Consider the following 13,694-nt stretch of genomic DNA (forward strand, 5'->3'; position numbering starts at 1 on the left):
TTGGTTTTTGCCTAGCTCCTAAGGGGAGCAGAGGTGACCTCTTTTGACTTTCAGTGTCCTTTCCTTCTGCTCCCCGCTCCATACCTTTCGAACCCATATGGCAGTTTACGTCTAAATTAAAACAAGCATAGATAACTCAAAGACATTTACATTTCTTGGGGTTCTGACAAAATTAATGACTGGGTAGAGGTGAAAGATCCATGTTTATGCTACTGGAAAGATCAGCAAGTCAAGCTCCTGTGCAGCTCTGAACTGACCACAGCACATCCTGTATCCTGTGTGGTGGGGACCCTGAGTGGCCTTGGAGAGACAGAAGATGAAGTTTCTGTAAAGGTGAAGCTGTGGGATATGTTCTTCATGGGACAATAGACTTCATGTCTTTCACTGCTCATAAATCATTTGGTTACCATCACCTAACTGATTGCCAATAAATTTGTTAATTTATTAAATATTAGTAGTAATATTGGACTCTTCTATAATGCTCTTCATCACAAGATTCCAATTTCTTTTCACAATAGAGAGGTATCAGTATTTCCTTTTTTATAGCTGGGGGATGTTACTCAGAGGACCAGTTTTGGATTGAGTACAAAATTATACACTAGCAGCCAAAGCCACAAGTTAATTTTGATGTGCTAACACTGCTTTAAAACCGCCCTAAATATTTTTCAGGCTAAACACATTTGTTTCTCCCAATAAAGTTGAGGGGGAAACAAAATTTCAATAACAAAATACTGAAACTATCAAACTGTTTTGAAGGCAAGATAGATTTTAACACTTAGCCATTGTCCATTTTAAAGTATAGATCAGTAATGAATACAGATTTTCATATTTTGAGATCTCTGAAAAGCCTTTTAGCTGTTCTGAAGTGGATATCTTAGTTCTCCTATGGCTACTGTGGAGCAGATTTACCCTATATATACAGGTGACAGGCAGGTAGGCAGCTGCCAGCCTTAGCTGTCTGGCAAGGTCCATGTACCCCCATTATATAGCAGTGGCCCATCTGTGCTGCTAAGCAGCTCTGCCTTCAGTTGAAAATGCATTTTTTCCCAAATCTGCACTTCATAAATCTTCCAAATTTCATCATATGCTTTTCGTAGAATCATTAAGGTTTGTAAAGACCTCCAAGATCATCAAGTCCAACCTTTGACCAAATACCACCATGTCAGCTAAACCATATCCTTTAAACAACCTGTGCTCAACTGAGCTTCATAGAGTTTATCTTGAGGGAGAGAGCTTCAGAAAAAGTTATGGGTAAATTTGAAGGCTACTTGCTGAAAGTATATGAACAGCACATAGTGACAGTCAAAAATGGACAGTTAAAGAGTTAGGAAAAAGAAAACTAATTGGAGGCTGATTTTATAAATAGGATGCTTAAAAATAACATCTTGAAAAAATGGGTACTTTTCCAGTGTAGCATATCGTGAATCAAAGGAGCTTGTGACCAAGAGATTTTGAGATCAGGAATTTATGTGACTGAAAATAATCATCTTTATAAACACTGAAAACACGTAGGACAATAGCCCAGAAACTTTGCAAATTTATAGGCCAAAAGTCTAAGCAAGCTACAGATATACATTATGTTCCTTGCCATTTTGTACCAAGTGACAGTGGTTTCTTGTAGCCCTCAGTTGTGGTAGAAGATTGTGTGGACACCAATTCTTGTGAGCCATGGTCCAGAAATCACTGCTTTTTATTTGGCTATACGCGTAGCCATTAAAACAAATAGACAAACAACAACCCCTCAAAACCCCAACAAAACCCAGCAGTTATTTGTTGGAAGACATGAGAGGTGCTGGTGCTCACAGGGGCATCCTGAATACTGCTTGTAGTCAAAAGACTGATTTCAGTTATCTATTGAAATAAAGGCGTGCTTGCTTTGACAGGTGTGCAAGAGGTTGATATAGTTCAGACTTTCAGCCTTCAGCTTCTGTTTAGAGGATAAGGTGTCTGTTCCCACCTAGTTTCTGAAAAATCTTTTCTGTGATTGTGGTCTGAGACTTTCCACTGCCAATGGACTCCTAAAAAGGCACCTTTTAATCCGCCTGTCACCAAACCCTTCACAGAGTTCATGAGCTTGAATGAAACGAAAATTTACAGCTCCCTTGTCTGAGGACACAGCCTATATACTAGCATAGCCTGAGACTTCAATACTAGGACAGCCCATGGTATGAATTCATAAGCATTACCATATGCACAATAATTAAAACCAAGAACTTTCACTGGAAATGAGACAGATTTAATATTTTTCCCCCTAGATCTCTGCCCCAAGGGTGAATTTTTATGTCCGTTCTCTGGTATGTAACAAAGGCTGTCACACTGCAGTCTTTCCTTGCAAGCAGGAATCAATAGGGTCTCTCTCTCCTCTCTCTGGCCACCTATTTAAATTTGTAGGAACTTCATATCTTTGAGCTTTATCTAGCTCTGTTGTATTTGATTGAAATTGGCCCATGGATTGTGAAGTTACTGAAGGAATGGTGGTTGGACAGGGAAACAGATGCATGTGTTCACTCAAACGTCCACACTCATGTATTCCTTGCAAGACTTGTTTAAGAAAATCCTCCTCCAATGTAAGACTTTTAACTAGTGTCCTCAAATCTCTATCATCTTCCTCTGAGCACTCACGAATTGCTAACCTAGGAGAGTAAAAAATGTGCTGCGAAGATGGGCTGCTTAAGTTACTTGAGTATGGCAAACTGAGCACTCCAGGAGTTCATGGCCTAGGCTGTCACTCTCTCTTGTTGAAATATCTGGTAAAGGGAGCGAGATATTAAAATTTGCAGTCATTTTGATTAGCTTTAGAGCAAATGTCTACAGCCTGCCTAGATATTTAAGGATCAATACAGCTCTACAAAACCAATTCTATTCCCACGATTAATCCCATGTACAAAATTCAGAAACAAACCTTATAGCCAAATTGCAAAGCTATTTTGTACTATGGGGACGTGAAAATTATGTCTTGGTTGTGACCAAAGACATCACCGTTCATCAGCTGAAGCCACTACCCACTGTGTGTGTGCTCTTAACCTGCCTCGGTTGTGGACCCAATGACATTAACAAGAAACACACTGGAACGTGTAACAGGAGCAAACATGAGCTCAGTCATATAACGCTGCCTTGCCTCAAGCTTTAAGCTGCAACAGCCAAATCCTTCTGGTCATGTGCTTGTAACTCACACAAAGTCTAAGGATTTTAGAGTGTTTGGAAACGTCAACTTTTGAGTGGAAAAATATTTTTGATCTTTGCAGCACAACTGGTACTCTGCTCTGATATTTGTTCTAGTCGACACAATTAGTCACTGACCGGGTTTATTATTTACTTGTGACCCTTTGTCTTGCATCCAAAGTTGCAGCTTTAGGATAGAACAGGGAACTGTAACATCTTGAATTGCATATTCTAGAGGGTAATGGTGTTCCATCAACTCCATGTCTGATGTGGGGTTTTGCCTCAGCACCTACAGGTACAGATTCTGTCTCAATTAAACTGATGCTTTTGGGTTGTAGGGGCTTTTTTTGGAAGGTAGGTGCATGTTTGTGCAAGCAGAATGTCCTTTTCTGATATTTAAAACACAACCTCACGCCACAAGATAGTATTTTCACTTGAGGGCTTGAAGGAAAGAACTGCTCCTTCAGAATTACATTTCCAGTTTTCCGAACAAGTGTGCTTCAACAATCCTCACTGAGCGCGCATTTCTCAGTACTTTAAGTGCCGCACGAGTAACAAAGTAACACGGCGCTACGTTTGCGCTTTGCCTCATCCAGTGAGCCCAAAGCTGCAAGTTCAAACTACGGTCTTTTCTCTTCCCCGGCCGATGCCAGAGTAATGACAGTAGCGAGGGGCCGCAGCTGTCGGGCGCCGGGGGCAATCCCTGAGGGGAGAACTGGGGGCCGGCCCGGCTTCCTCCGGGCTGCGCGGCACTGCAGCCCGATGGCGAGGGGTAGAGACACCAGCGCCCTCCCTCCTCCCCCTCTCTGCCCTCAGCAGCCGGGACCCCTCTCGTGCGGCGGAGACTCCGGGCAGAGCGCACCGAGAGCTGCGGCGCTGGGTCGGTGCGGCGGGCGGCGGCCCGGCCCGGGCCCCCGCGAGGCCATCGGGCACAGACCCCATCCCGTCCCGCGGGGCAGCCCCCGCCGCCCGGCGCCCCCTACACCTCTCTATCCCATTTCCCTTCCCCCGGCTTCCCGCGGCCGGGCGGCGGCCGCAGCCCCGTCCCCACGGGGCCCGTCCCTCCCCGGGGCGGGGCGCGGCGGCGGCCCCGCCTCCCCGGCCGCGGCGGCTGTCACGGGGCGAGCGGGCCGCACCGGGCTCCTGCGGGGCGGGGGCGGTGCTGCGCGGGGCCCCGCGGCTTCCCTTCGGCCTGGCCGAGGCCGCCCGGCGGCATCCGCGCTCTGCCACCATGTTCAGGCGGATTCTGCAGCGGGTAAGGCAGCGAGACCCGCCCCAGCGGCGAGGGCGGTGTGCCGTGCCGTGCCGTGCCGTGCCGTGCCGTGCCGTGCCGTGCCGTGCCGTGCCCTGCCCCGCCGTGCCGTGCCGTGCCCTGCCCCGCCGTGCCGTGCCGTGCCGTGCCGTGGAGGTGCCGCTTCCTGGGGCCGGCCGGGATCGGGGCCGCGCTTCCCGCGGGGGAGCCGGAGCCCCCGGCCCGGCCCGTGCTGCGGCGCAGGGTGCGGGGTAGGGCCGTGGCGGCCGGGAAGGCCGTGAGCTTGTCCGCCCCCGCCCCCTCGCCGGGGGACGGCCCGAGCCCCGACGGGCCTGGCCCGTGGTCCCGGCTGGGGGCGGTGTCGCCCCCCGGGCTGGGCGGAGGCGCTGTTGACGGGCGGGCTCCCGCGGCCAGGCCTGTCGGAAGGGCGCAAGGCGGCCCTGCCCCGGCGTGGCTCCTTCCCTTCCCGCAGCGCGGCGGCGTCTCTGCCCGCCGCCAGTGCCCGTCGCCGCGGCTGCGGCCGCCAGCGCTCAGGGCAGGGTCGGGGGAAGCCCAGCCCGGGGAGAGCCGCCGCGGGGACCCGCCGTGATTCCCCCGCGGGGCCGGCAGGCTCATAACGCCGAGAGCCAGCCCGGCCGCCACCGTCCGCCTGTCTGCCGTTTTTAAGGAACCGGCTTTTCCGGCACCTCTGCCTGGCTCGGAAAGCCAAGTTGTGACACTGGTTTACGAAACCCTTCTCGCCTTCCCGGATCCCCGCGCATCCCCGCGGCGGTGCCAGTCGCCTTGCGGTTCGCCTGCGGCTCGGGCGGGAGCTGCCGGGGAGGCGCTGGCGCGGGGCAGGTGCCGGCTGGCTCCGGCTACAGGAGTCCGTCACCGCGGGCTCTCGGCTGGGGAATGCACCGAAAAGGGTTGAGTCACGCCGGCGGTGGGCAGGCGGAGCTGCACATCCCGCACCGCAGGAGAGCGGTGTCGGTGTCATGCAGGAGGCGCTCATGGATAGAGGAGAAACCGGCTGCTCGCCCCGTTTTGTCTAGTGTTGCTTCCAAAGCGTACTGTCTGCCTAACACCTCTGTGAAAGGGTGTTTCATTGGAAAGGCTGGCATGCTTTCCTTATCTGCCATGCGAGGAAGCATTGCTACAAGAATGAGAGTTAACATAGGGGAATAAAGTAAGCATATTACCAGCTTTTTCAGTGTAAAGTATACCCTAAATTATTTTTTGGTCCTAGACCCTGAGCAGGTGAAGATCTTGGCCTATTTGGAGCTTCGTGTTTACAAGGAAGAACTTCCTTCCTCAAGTTTTATGGGAAGCTCTGCTAACAAGCAGGGAAACTTAATGCCGACCTAATTAAATATTGGCAGTAGGTAACTGGATGTTTATTGATTCTGAGAGGCCGTCGAGGAAAGCTTCTGTGAAAGACGAAGAAACTTGATGCAGTGCCAGAGGATGTTTGCCCCAAGTATAAATACAGCTAAACACTTTCTATAAAAATCTAATAGTTGGTGTGAAAATTTTTATGTGTTAGAAACAGACATCTTTTCTGAAAAGTTTGAACAAATAACTATTCTCCAGTTGTTCCTGAAAATTACAGGATTACCGCAGAGCTAATTGTCAACAAAGGTGAAACAGACTTTTTCCTGCCCAAAAATGAAATAGAGAAATGCCAAGATTTTTAAAGGTGTTAATCTTTTACTTGGTGAAAATAACTATGCTTTTAAAAATTCACCTCTTATTAAAAGAGGCAGTAGGCATTTTGTAAAAGTAGTGATTGCAAGCACAACCTCATACATACATACCTTTTTGACTTACAGTCTGGTTGGCAAGCCTTGAAAAATGATTCTGCTCTGCTTTGGTATTAAAAGTGAACTTTTGGGAGCTGTCAGATATTTCCATAAAGAACATAATTATTCAAATCTTTCATGTGTCTCATGCAGTAATTTGAAGGCTAAGAAACCTGCTCTTGACCCTTTTCTTTGTGCATCATCTGGCAAAGAACGCCCTGCCTTACAGGCACTGAAACATCATTTCTTATATATCTGTTTGGTTTATTATTTGATTATAGGGGATGCCATCCTTCCTAGTCCAAGAGCTAGTCATTACTGGTGATATAACTTGTGAAAGAATGTTTTTTAAAAAAGGAATTCTTTATTACATTTGTTTTTGTTATAACTCAGCTGGCTGTCAAGAAGGATAACAGGTACAAAGATATGGTTTATAGTTTTAGTTACTTGTTTGAAATTCTGGTTCCTGAACTTTTGAAACATCAGATGTACTGCTTCTGTACCTGGATCACCTTTTTTTTCTTCCACAGTTGTAATTGCTGTTTTTAAAAGTGTCTTCACAGTGAATTTGAATGGCATATTTTCAAAATAGAAAGTATTATATGTTTAGCATTGCTCATTTAGTTTTTGAAGTTAGTATCTCCATGTGGTCTTCAATTAGATCCTCCTTTTAGGTCCTTTCCTTATAAAAGCTGTTTCTAAATTTTATGTATGTTTTCGGTGTGACATCTCAGGGATCCATCTGTTTTGTACATTTGCACCATAAAACCCTCTTTCATTCATTCTTGCAACTTCTTTGTTTCATGCGTTGTTCGTCCTGCTGATCTAGAAAAAGGTGGTCTTTCCCAAAAGGTCTGTGTGGATATTCCCAAATCTGTGTGGAATGTCTGAGGCACAATTTTCCTGCTCAGAGAGTTTGATTTTTGTCAGTGGATTCCTTGGAGAGCTGTCTTTTCTTTATTCAACTCTGAATGCCCTTTGTGGGCATTGTGTCCTCTCTCCGTTGTTCATCTCTAGCGGGCCAGTGGCTGTTGCCTCTGGCTTGTTAAAGCAGAGCTCACTTTTTGTATTTCCAAGGAGGAGGCACTTATTTTCAGCTGATGCAAAACTGATTACTTTGACCTCCTTCTGAGCCTTCTTCCCATTGCTCATGTTTTTAAGTGAGGACTCATCTACTGGGCCAGTGTGACTACTGTTTACATTAGTTTTTATCTTCATTCTTTGTGTTTAACTGGATGTCTACAACTGTTGACAACTGTGCTGTGTTTGAGTGGTAAGTTTCTTTTGCTCTCTGTTTCTAACTAATGTTCGAGTTCTTGGTCTCGAGATCTTGGGGTCTTGGGGAGAACAGGAATTTGCAGGTGTTTCTGTAGTTCAGGTAGTACAGTCACCTTTCTCTTACTCCAAGCTTGGGAACAGATATATTTGCTTGTCTGGGATGCATTGCATCTCATGCTTTATGTATAATTTTCTTTTTACATTTATAATTGCCGGGCTTGCTAGATAGCATATTTACTTGGATGAATGCTGAACTGCAGCTGTGCTTGTACCCTCTCCTGAGGAATCAGAGGGAGCATGTGTGCCCATTCTTGGGCACAAGGTCTACTTTTGTGAAACTGATGGTACGATGGGAAAGAAAGGCTTTATGCCCTGTGAAGTCAGGAGTAACTTAATTTTACAGAGTCATAAAGTAGCATCACACTTCTTTAGAAGTAAATGATATTAATGTTCTATATTGCAGGTTACCTCGTTTCTAGCGCTGAGAGTTGTTTGATAACAAGGCTTTCGCCTTCTTACCTTCTCATTCTTGTGTTTTGCTTGTTGCTTCAGGACGTTTTTATGGTTGTACTAGTACCCTTATTTTATATTTAAATCTGTGCTGGGCAAACTGTTTAAGTCCATATTTGTTCACATTTTCTCAAGGCTTTACATATTTTTTCAAAGGTTTTAATTTATTCTGAATTTAAAACTGCTGAAAAGAGTATCATAACTGAAAGGAATGTGGCTATAGACAGATAAATGAATATGCAAAAATGACATGGTAGTGACCCATATTTATTATCAATCATTTTAAAGCTTAAACTCAACTCATTCATTATATAATTTTCTATTCCTTTTCAGAAAACAAGCTGCAATCATTGTCATCCTTTTTGTTGTTAATGATGTTTCTTTTTATTAGCTTGCAGTTTTGAGGAAACACAGAGAATGGCATTATGAAGTTTAGCATATTACTTGTACAACTGTGGGGGGCCTCTGGTGGTCTAGTGGTTAGAGTGCCTGACTCTCACCTCTGCAACCCGGGTTCGATTCCCGGCCCCCTGGGCAGGTGGAGCTCGTCAGCCTTGGTAGGCAATCCACCTAAGAGAAGGTCACTCTAAACAAACCTACATCCTGGGGACCTCACTGCCACTGTCCAAGCTTTGCTCGGCCCCGGCAGATGAACCTCAGGACTAAAGGGTGGGCTCAGTTCAGCGCACGCTGTGTCTCACCTAAAAAATCCACTGCGCAGGCTGGAAGGGTTAATGACCTTTCCCAAAAATCTTCGCTCGCGAAGACTGGCCATTATGTACAACTGTAGTGCTAGTAGTAGAAACATGTTTCTTTGCAAAGTAAACAAATGAACTCAGAAAGCTAGGAGAGAAATATACTGGATCAAAGACTAATTTTGCATCAGTCTTTCAGCTCCAGGTATGACTTCAGGGGTCAAATGTTAATTTTGTAAAAGTACATATTACAGAAGCCTGTGTAGAAATTTTCTATGGGATTAGTAAGTCATTTATTTGCTCACCTGTATAGGCCATCTGAAAACAAAGAGTGTCATTCTGAGTCTTTCCTTAGATTACAAAGTCCAAGTTGTTCAATGTGTTGTGATTTTTTTTTTTAATGGAATATGATATAACAGTGGTATGTGAGCGTAGCTTAACTATGTGTGTGAACCAATTTGATGATGTGATGATCAATTAAAAAAAAACATTCCCAATCTCCCATTCTTTATTTGAATGGTGAAGGATGTTTAAATTACATTACAACCTTGAAAGATAAGTTAATTGGATCTTTGGTCTTGGCTTTTTTTTTTTTTTTTTTTTTTTTTTTTTTTTTTTTTTTTTTTTTTTTTTTTTTTTTTTTTTTTTTCCCACCCTTCTTTCCTGTGCCTAGCACTCATCAGAAAATGCCACCTATTTGTACTAGACTTTCTAAATCTAGCTTGGAATTATGCTTTCTTTTTTGAAGAGTACACATTGTTTTTTGAAAGGTTAAAAGGATTTTACCTGTATTGTGTAATAATTTCTGTCATATAATGCATGCAATAAGACATGCCGTGCAGTGCCTATTAGTGTGATTATAGCATGTCTGAAGTGTTTCATAAAGCAAATACTTTAATCAAGCCTATAGTAATAACTGTGTACTTTTAATATAAGAACTTGCATCCTGGAGGTTGTAATAATCTCGAATTTGTAGTGCTAGAACTGACAGAACTTAATATGTGAATCCCACTGCAAAATGCAGTCAGCTCTGGTATGAAATGGGATAGGTGATTAACAATGTACAGCAGCGTTGTATAGGGAGTTATGAGGTGAAGAAAATACTGTGTTAATTGTCTCAGAAGATTCTTGGGTTTGGTACGAAATGATTCGTTAGGTGTGCTGAAAGCATCTGCTCAGGTATTGCAGAAGAGGAGGTATATGCTGCCTGTCTAAAGAGAGTTTGACCATCTCTTATTGCCATTGCCCAGGTTATCAAGTTCTATTCAGGTTGTCCCTGCTCTCTTGTCTCTGTCCAAGGCTACGTGAAGGCACATTCTTCAGTTTTTGGAGATGAAAGGTGAAACAAAAGACTTCCATTTCATGTAAAGCATTAGTAAAGACATGCTTATCTGTTAACGCTGACACTTCCTTCATTTCAAAACATCCCATTTCACTTGTGCATGTAGGTGCTGGGACAGACAGGGGTCCAAGTTTTCTGGCCACCACGGCTAACTACCATACAAAAGCCTTTTGATTTTTCAAATTTCTAAAACATTTTTAAAAGTTCCTCTCAATAAAAAATTTATTCTTATATCGTGAAAGTTCATCTCCTTCATGGAAGAAAGCTTTGACACTGACCTCTTAATTTTCCCTTATGTAGATGTATGTGTGTTTGCATCTTTTTTGGATTCTTTGTTCTTGAACAAAATAGATTCACAAGTGAGCCTTACCGCTGGGTTGCATGGTTGTGGTTTATGCATTGCATGGAAAGGAACTTCTGAACTGTATAAAATAAAGAAAATCAGTTATAACAGATGCAATATTCTAGCTTTGCTGTCTTACTGGGAAACTTGGCTACACATTACCAATCGTTTTAGATATTATTCTGACTGTCAGTGCACACAATCCACATCTTCATTAATGGAGTTACTAAACTTGTATTTCAAAGCTTTCCTGCAACATATGTGTTTCTATGAGCAGCACTTCATAGGCCACAGAACAATTTGGGCATGAAGGGAACTCAGGAGCTCTCTAGTCTAAGCTCCTGCTGCGAGCAGGACCAGCTTGGAGGTCAGGAGCAGGCTGCTTAGGCCCGGCCTCATGCTGGAAAATCTGTTTTTTACATCCAGTGGAACCTCTCATTTCAGTTCTGTGTCTGATCCTCCCACTGTGTTCTGCTCGAACCAGCCTGGCTTCTGCTTTTGATGGCCTCCTCAAGAGGTGATAGTGTGGCTGCTGCTTTGCCCTCCCAAAGCTGTCTCTGCTCCAGGCTGAGCCAGCCCTGTTCCCTCAGCCTCTCTCATGGGGCAGATGCTCCATCTCCAGGTGTCCTGGTGGCATTTTCCTGGACTCACTCTGGTTTATCAGTGTCCTCCCTGGACTGGGAGAGTCGAAACTGGATGCAGCAACTTGCCATGGTCCAATGGGTGCTGGCCAGTGGGGGGTGATCGCTTCCCTTGGTTGGTTGGCTGGGCTCCTGTTAACACAGTCCAGGGTTCTGGTGTCCCTCTCTGCTGCCAGGGCATGCTGCTGGCTCCTGTTTAGCTTGCTGTCTGACACAAGGCCAGTGACCTTTTCAGCAGGGAGACCTCTGTTGCTGCCAGGTCTTTTCCTTCCCTGGCACAGGACTCTGCATTTGTCCCTGTTGAGTGGCATGAGATTCCCAATGGCCTATTCTTCCAGCCCATCTAGGTTTCCCTGAGTGGGAGAGTTGCCCTTGAGTGTATCAGCTAGTCCTCCCAGTTCGATATCACATGGAAACTCGATGAGTGTGCACCTGTGATCCATGCTGGGATGTGCCTTGTTTACTGTCTGTATCAGTGACCGGGAGGAGAATACTAACCAATGCCTTCACTTTGATGTGTTTTGCCATGTGCATTGTATCTCTGCTTACCCCCTTTTTTGCATCTCCTGTTACCAACTTGCAGAGCTTGCATCACTTTGCCTATCGCTTTTGTACGCTGTACTAGAAGGAAACTATGCGTTCATATTTTCTTTAGAAATATAAAACAGCTAAAATGAAAAAGACATGGACTAGGAAAAATACCACATGTTGGTGACTTAAATGACGACCTCAGAGAAAGCTGAAATGAGAAACAGTTGTCTTCTTTCAGTGTCACCAGGCCCCATAGGTTGTTGCTTCACTCCTCCCCTCTTCCCTTTGGCCAGTCTTCAGGGCCTTTCTAAAACTGAAATAGATCTCACTGGGAATAAAGTCCTTCATCAGTAAATTTAACATTTTTATTACATATTTTTTTATTTGATTAGTAATAAAAAGGTGTTATCTTTATGAAAGTTGAAAATAGAACATTCTTTTTAAAACAAAGCAGGAAAATGTACTTAATTTTCAAAGTATGGAAAAGCATGTGTGCTGCAGATGTCTTATAAAAGGTTAGATATCAGATTTGTCTTCAAGAAAAGGATATATTTGAGCAAGAAAATTCCAAACCAAGTAAGATTTTGGAGACACCAAGATCTGGAAACTAAAGCTATTTATCTATAACTAAAGCTATTTCAATCTATATATTTAAATTCTTTATCTTTATTTCATCCTATATTAAAATATAAAATCCTTTATAGAATTACATGTATTTTCAGATGGGCTAAAATACAGCGGTAGCATTACTTCATCCCATTTGTTGTAAGGGAATTAGATAATGAACTTTTTGTTTGTTGAAACTGTAATTGCATATCTGTATTAAGATAATGCCTGATGTTTGCTTTGAGAATGCTAACTCTTCTGCCATCAGTCAAGCAGTGACATTCTGGAGATGAGTAGAAGTTAAACGAAATTTAAATCAAAGTTATAGTTAAATAAGGATTATAAGATACAATCCATTTACTTAGATTTTGAATCATGTAGTATTTAAAATTTATTTACTTTTTTAATCTAAACCTATAGTTTCAAATCAGTACTGTTGTTTTGATTTTCAGCATATTCACAAGAGTATATCTTTATAGGTTGTCTTACTGATTAACAGGTTTTAACTTTACCAGAGACTTGATTATTATTTTAATTTTTTTCGAAATAAGGCAGTGTACCTGCTTGTATGCTTGTTGAATCAGCAGGGTCCTCACACTTTAGTTTTCTGTCTTTCAAATACTTAAAGGCTTGTTCAGGTTGTAGACAAGTTATCAGAAAGTAGTGTGATACTGGTTAATACTTCCGAAACTTTTTAGATTGTAATTTCTAGTGTTTTCCTATAGGATATAGAGACCTATTTTCACATGAGCAAGAGTGATACAAGGGCGGAGTTTAGCCAGATTTTTTGTTTTGCGTTGAGCATTCATGAGAGGAAAGGGTTTAAAATCCTGGCCTTTGCTTATGGTGTCTGCTTGTCCTTTTGTGTATGGAGAGTCTTGGGTAAAAGCTTTTGTTGAAGTGTTGTGCTGAAAATTGTATAATTGCTTGTCAGCTTGTTCGCTTCATTACTGTTGTGAAGGGAAAATACTTCTGTATCAATCCTTTATATAGGATTGATACTATGCGTTATTAAATATTTATAAAATATTGAAATGTAGACACTCATTTTTCTCTTTCCCATCTATTTCAGACTCCAGGCAGAGGTGGGTCTCAGAGCTCAGATTCGGATTCATCTGCCACACCTGGAAATGCTGTGGATGTGAACAATGAAGGCTCCTCTGAGGTACCGTGCACTATATGTGGGGCTGGCGTTTTAAACCTTGGTTGCTGGTTCTCTGCTGCATGAACCTGTTATGAGTAACCTTTGATGCCCTTCCTAAATAACAGCTGTACTAAATAAATACTTGCAAGTGTCATCTTCTAAAAATTGTTTCTTATTTAAATAAAAAGGAAGGCTAGGCTATATTTATATGTAACTATTAATTAGGCTTATCAATTTGTCACAAGCAATCCTTCCTGTAGTTCTAGAGATGAATTATTGAAATTAAAAGCAATGAGATGTAAGCTTAAGACTCCTTGTTAGTAAAACTTTTATGAGAGCTGAAAAAAACAAGGCTTAACTCCATTTTCACCTTGCTTCTGCTAAGCTGTAATGTATACTGGAAACCTTG

General features: G+C 43.4%; 1 protein-coding gene across 2 annotated transcripts in view; it reads left to right on the top strand.

The window, feature by feature from the left end:
- Positions 1 to 4,289: 4,289 nt before the first annotated feature.
- The window catches only part of EEA1 (early endosome antigen 1), a 74,109-nt gene continuing 64,704 nt past the window's right edge, over positions 4,290 to 13,694 (top strand). The window contains exons 1-2 of one of the 2 annotated variants that reach the window (XM_027732239.2): positions 4,290 to 4,417; positions 13,214 to 13,306. In XM_027732239.2, the coding sequence (XP_027588040.1) occupies positions 4,394 to 4,417; positions 13,214 to 13,306 (117 nt within the window). In that variant the 5' untranslated portion in view covers positions 4,290 to 4,393. The remainder of the gene's footprint in view (positions 4,418 to 13,213; positions 13,307 to 13,694) is intronic. The other variant, XM_027732240.2, reaches the window with a different exon arrangement.

This window comes from Pipra filicauda, unplaced genomic scaffold, assembly GCF_003945595.2.
Source record: "Pipra filicauda isolate LSUMZ 115617 unplaced genomic scaffold, ASM394559v2 scaffold132_size2486313_pilon, whole genome shotgun sequence".
NCBI lineage: Eukaryota > Metazoa > Chordata > Aves > Passeriformes > Pipridae > Pipra > Pipra filicauda.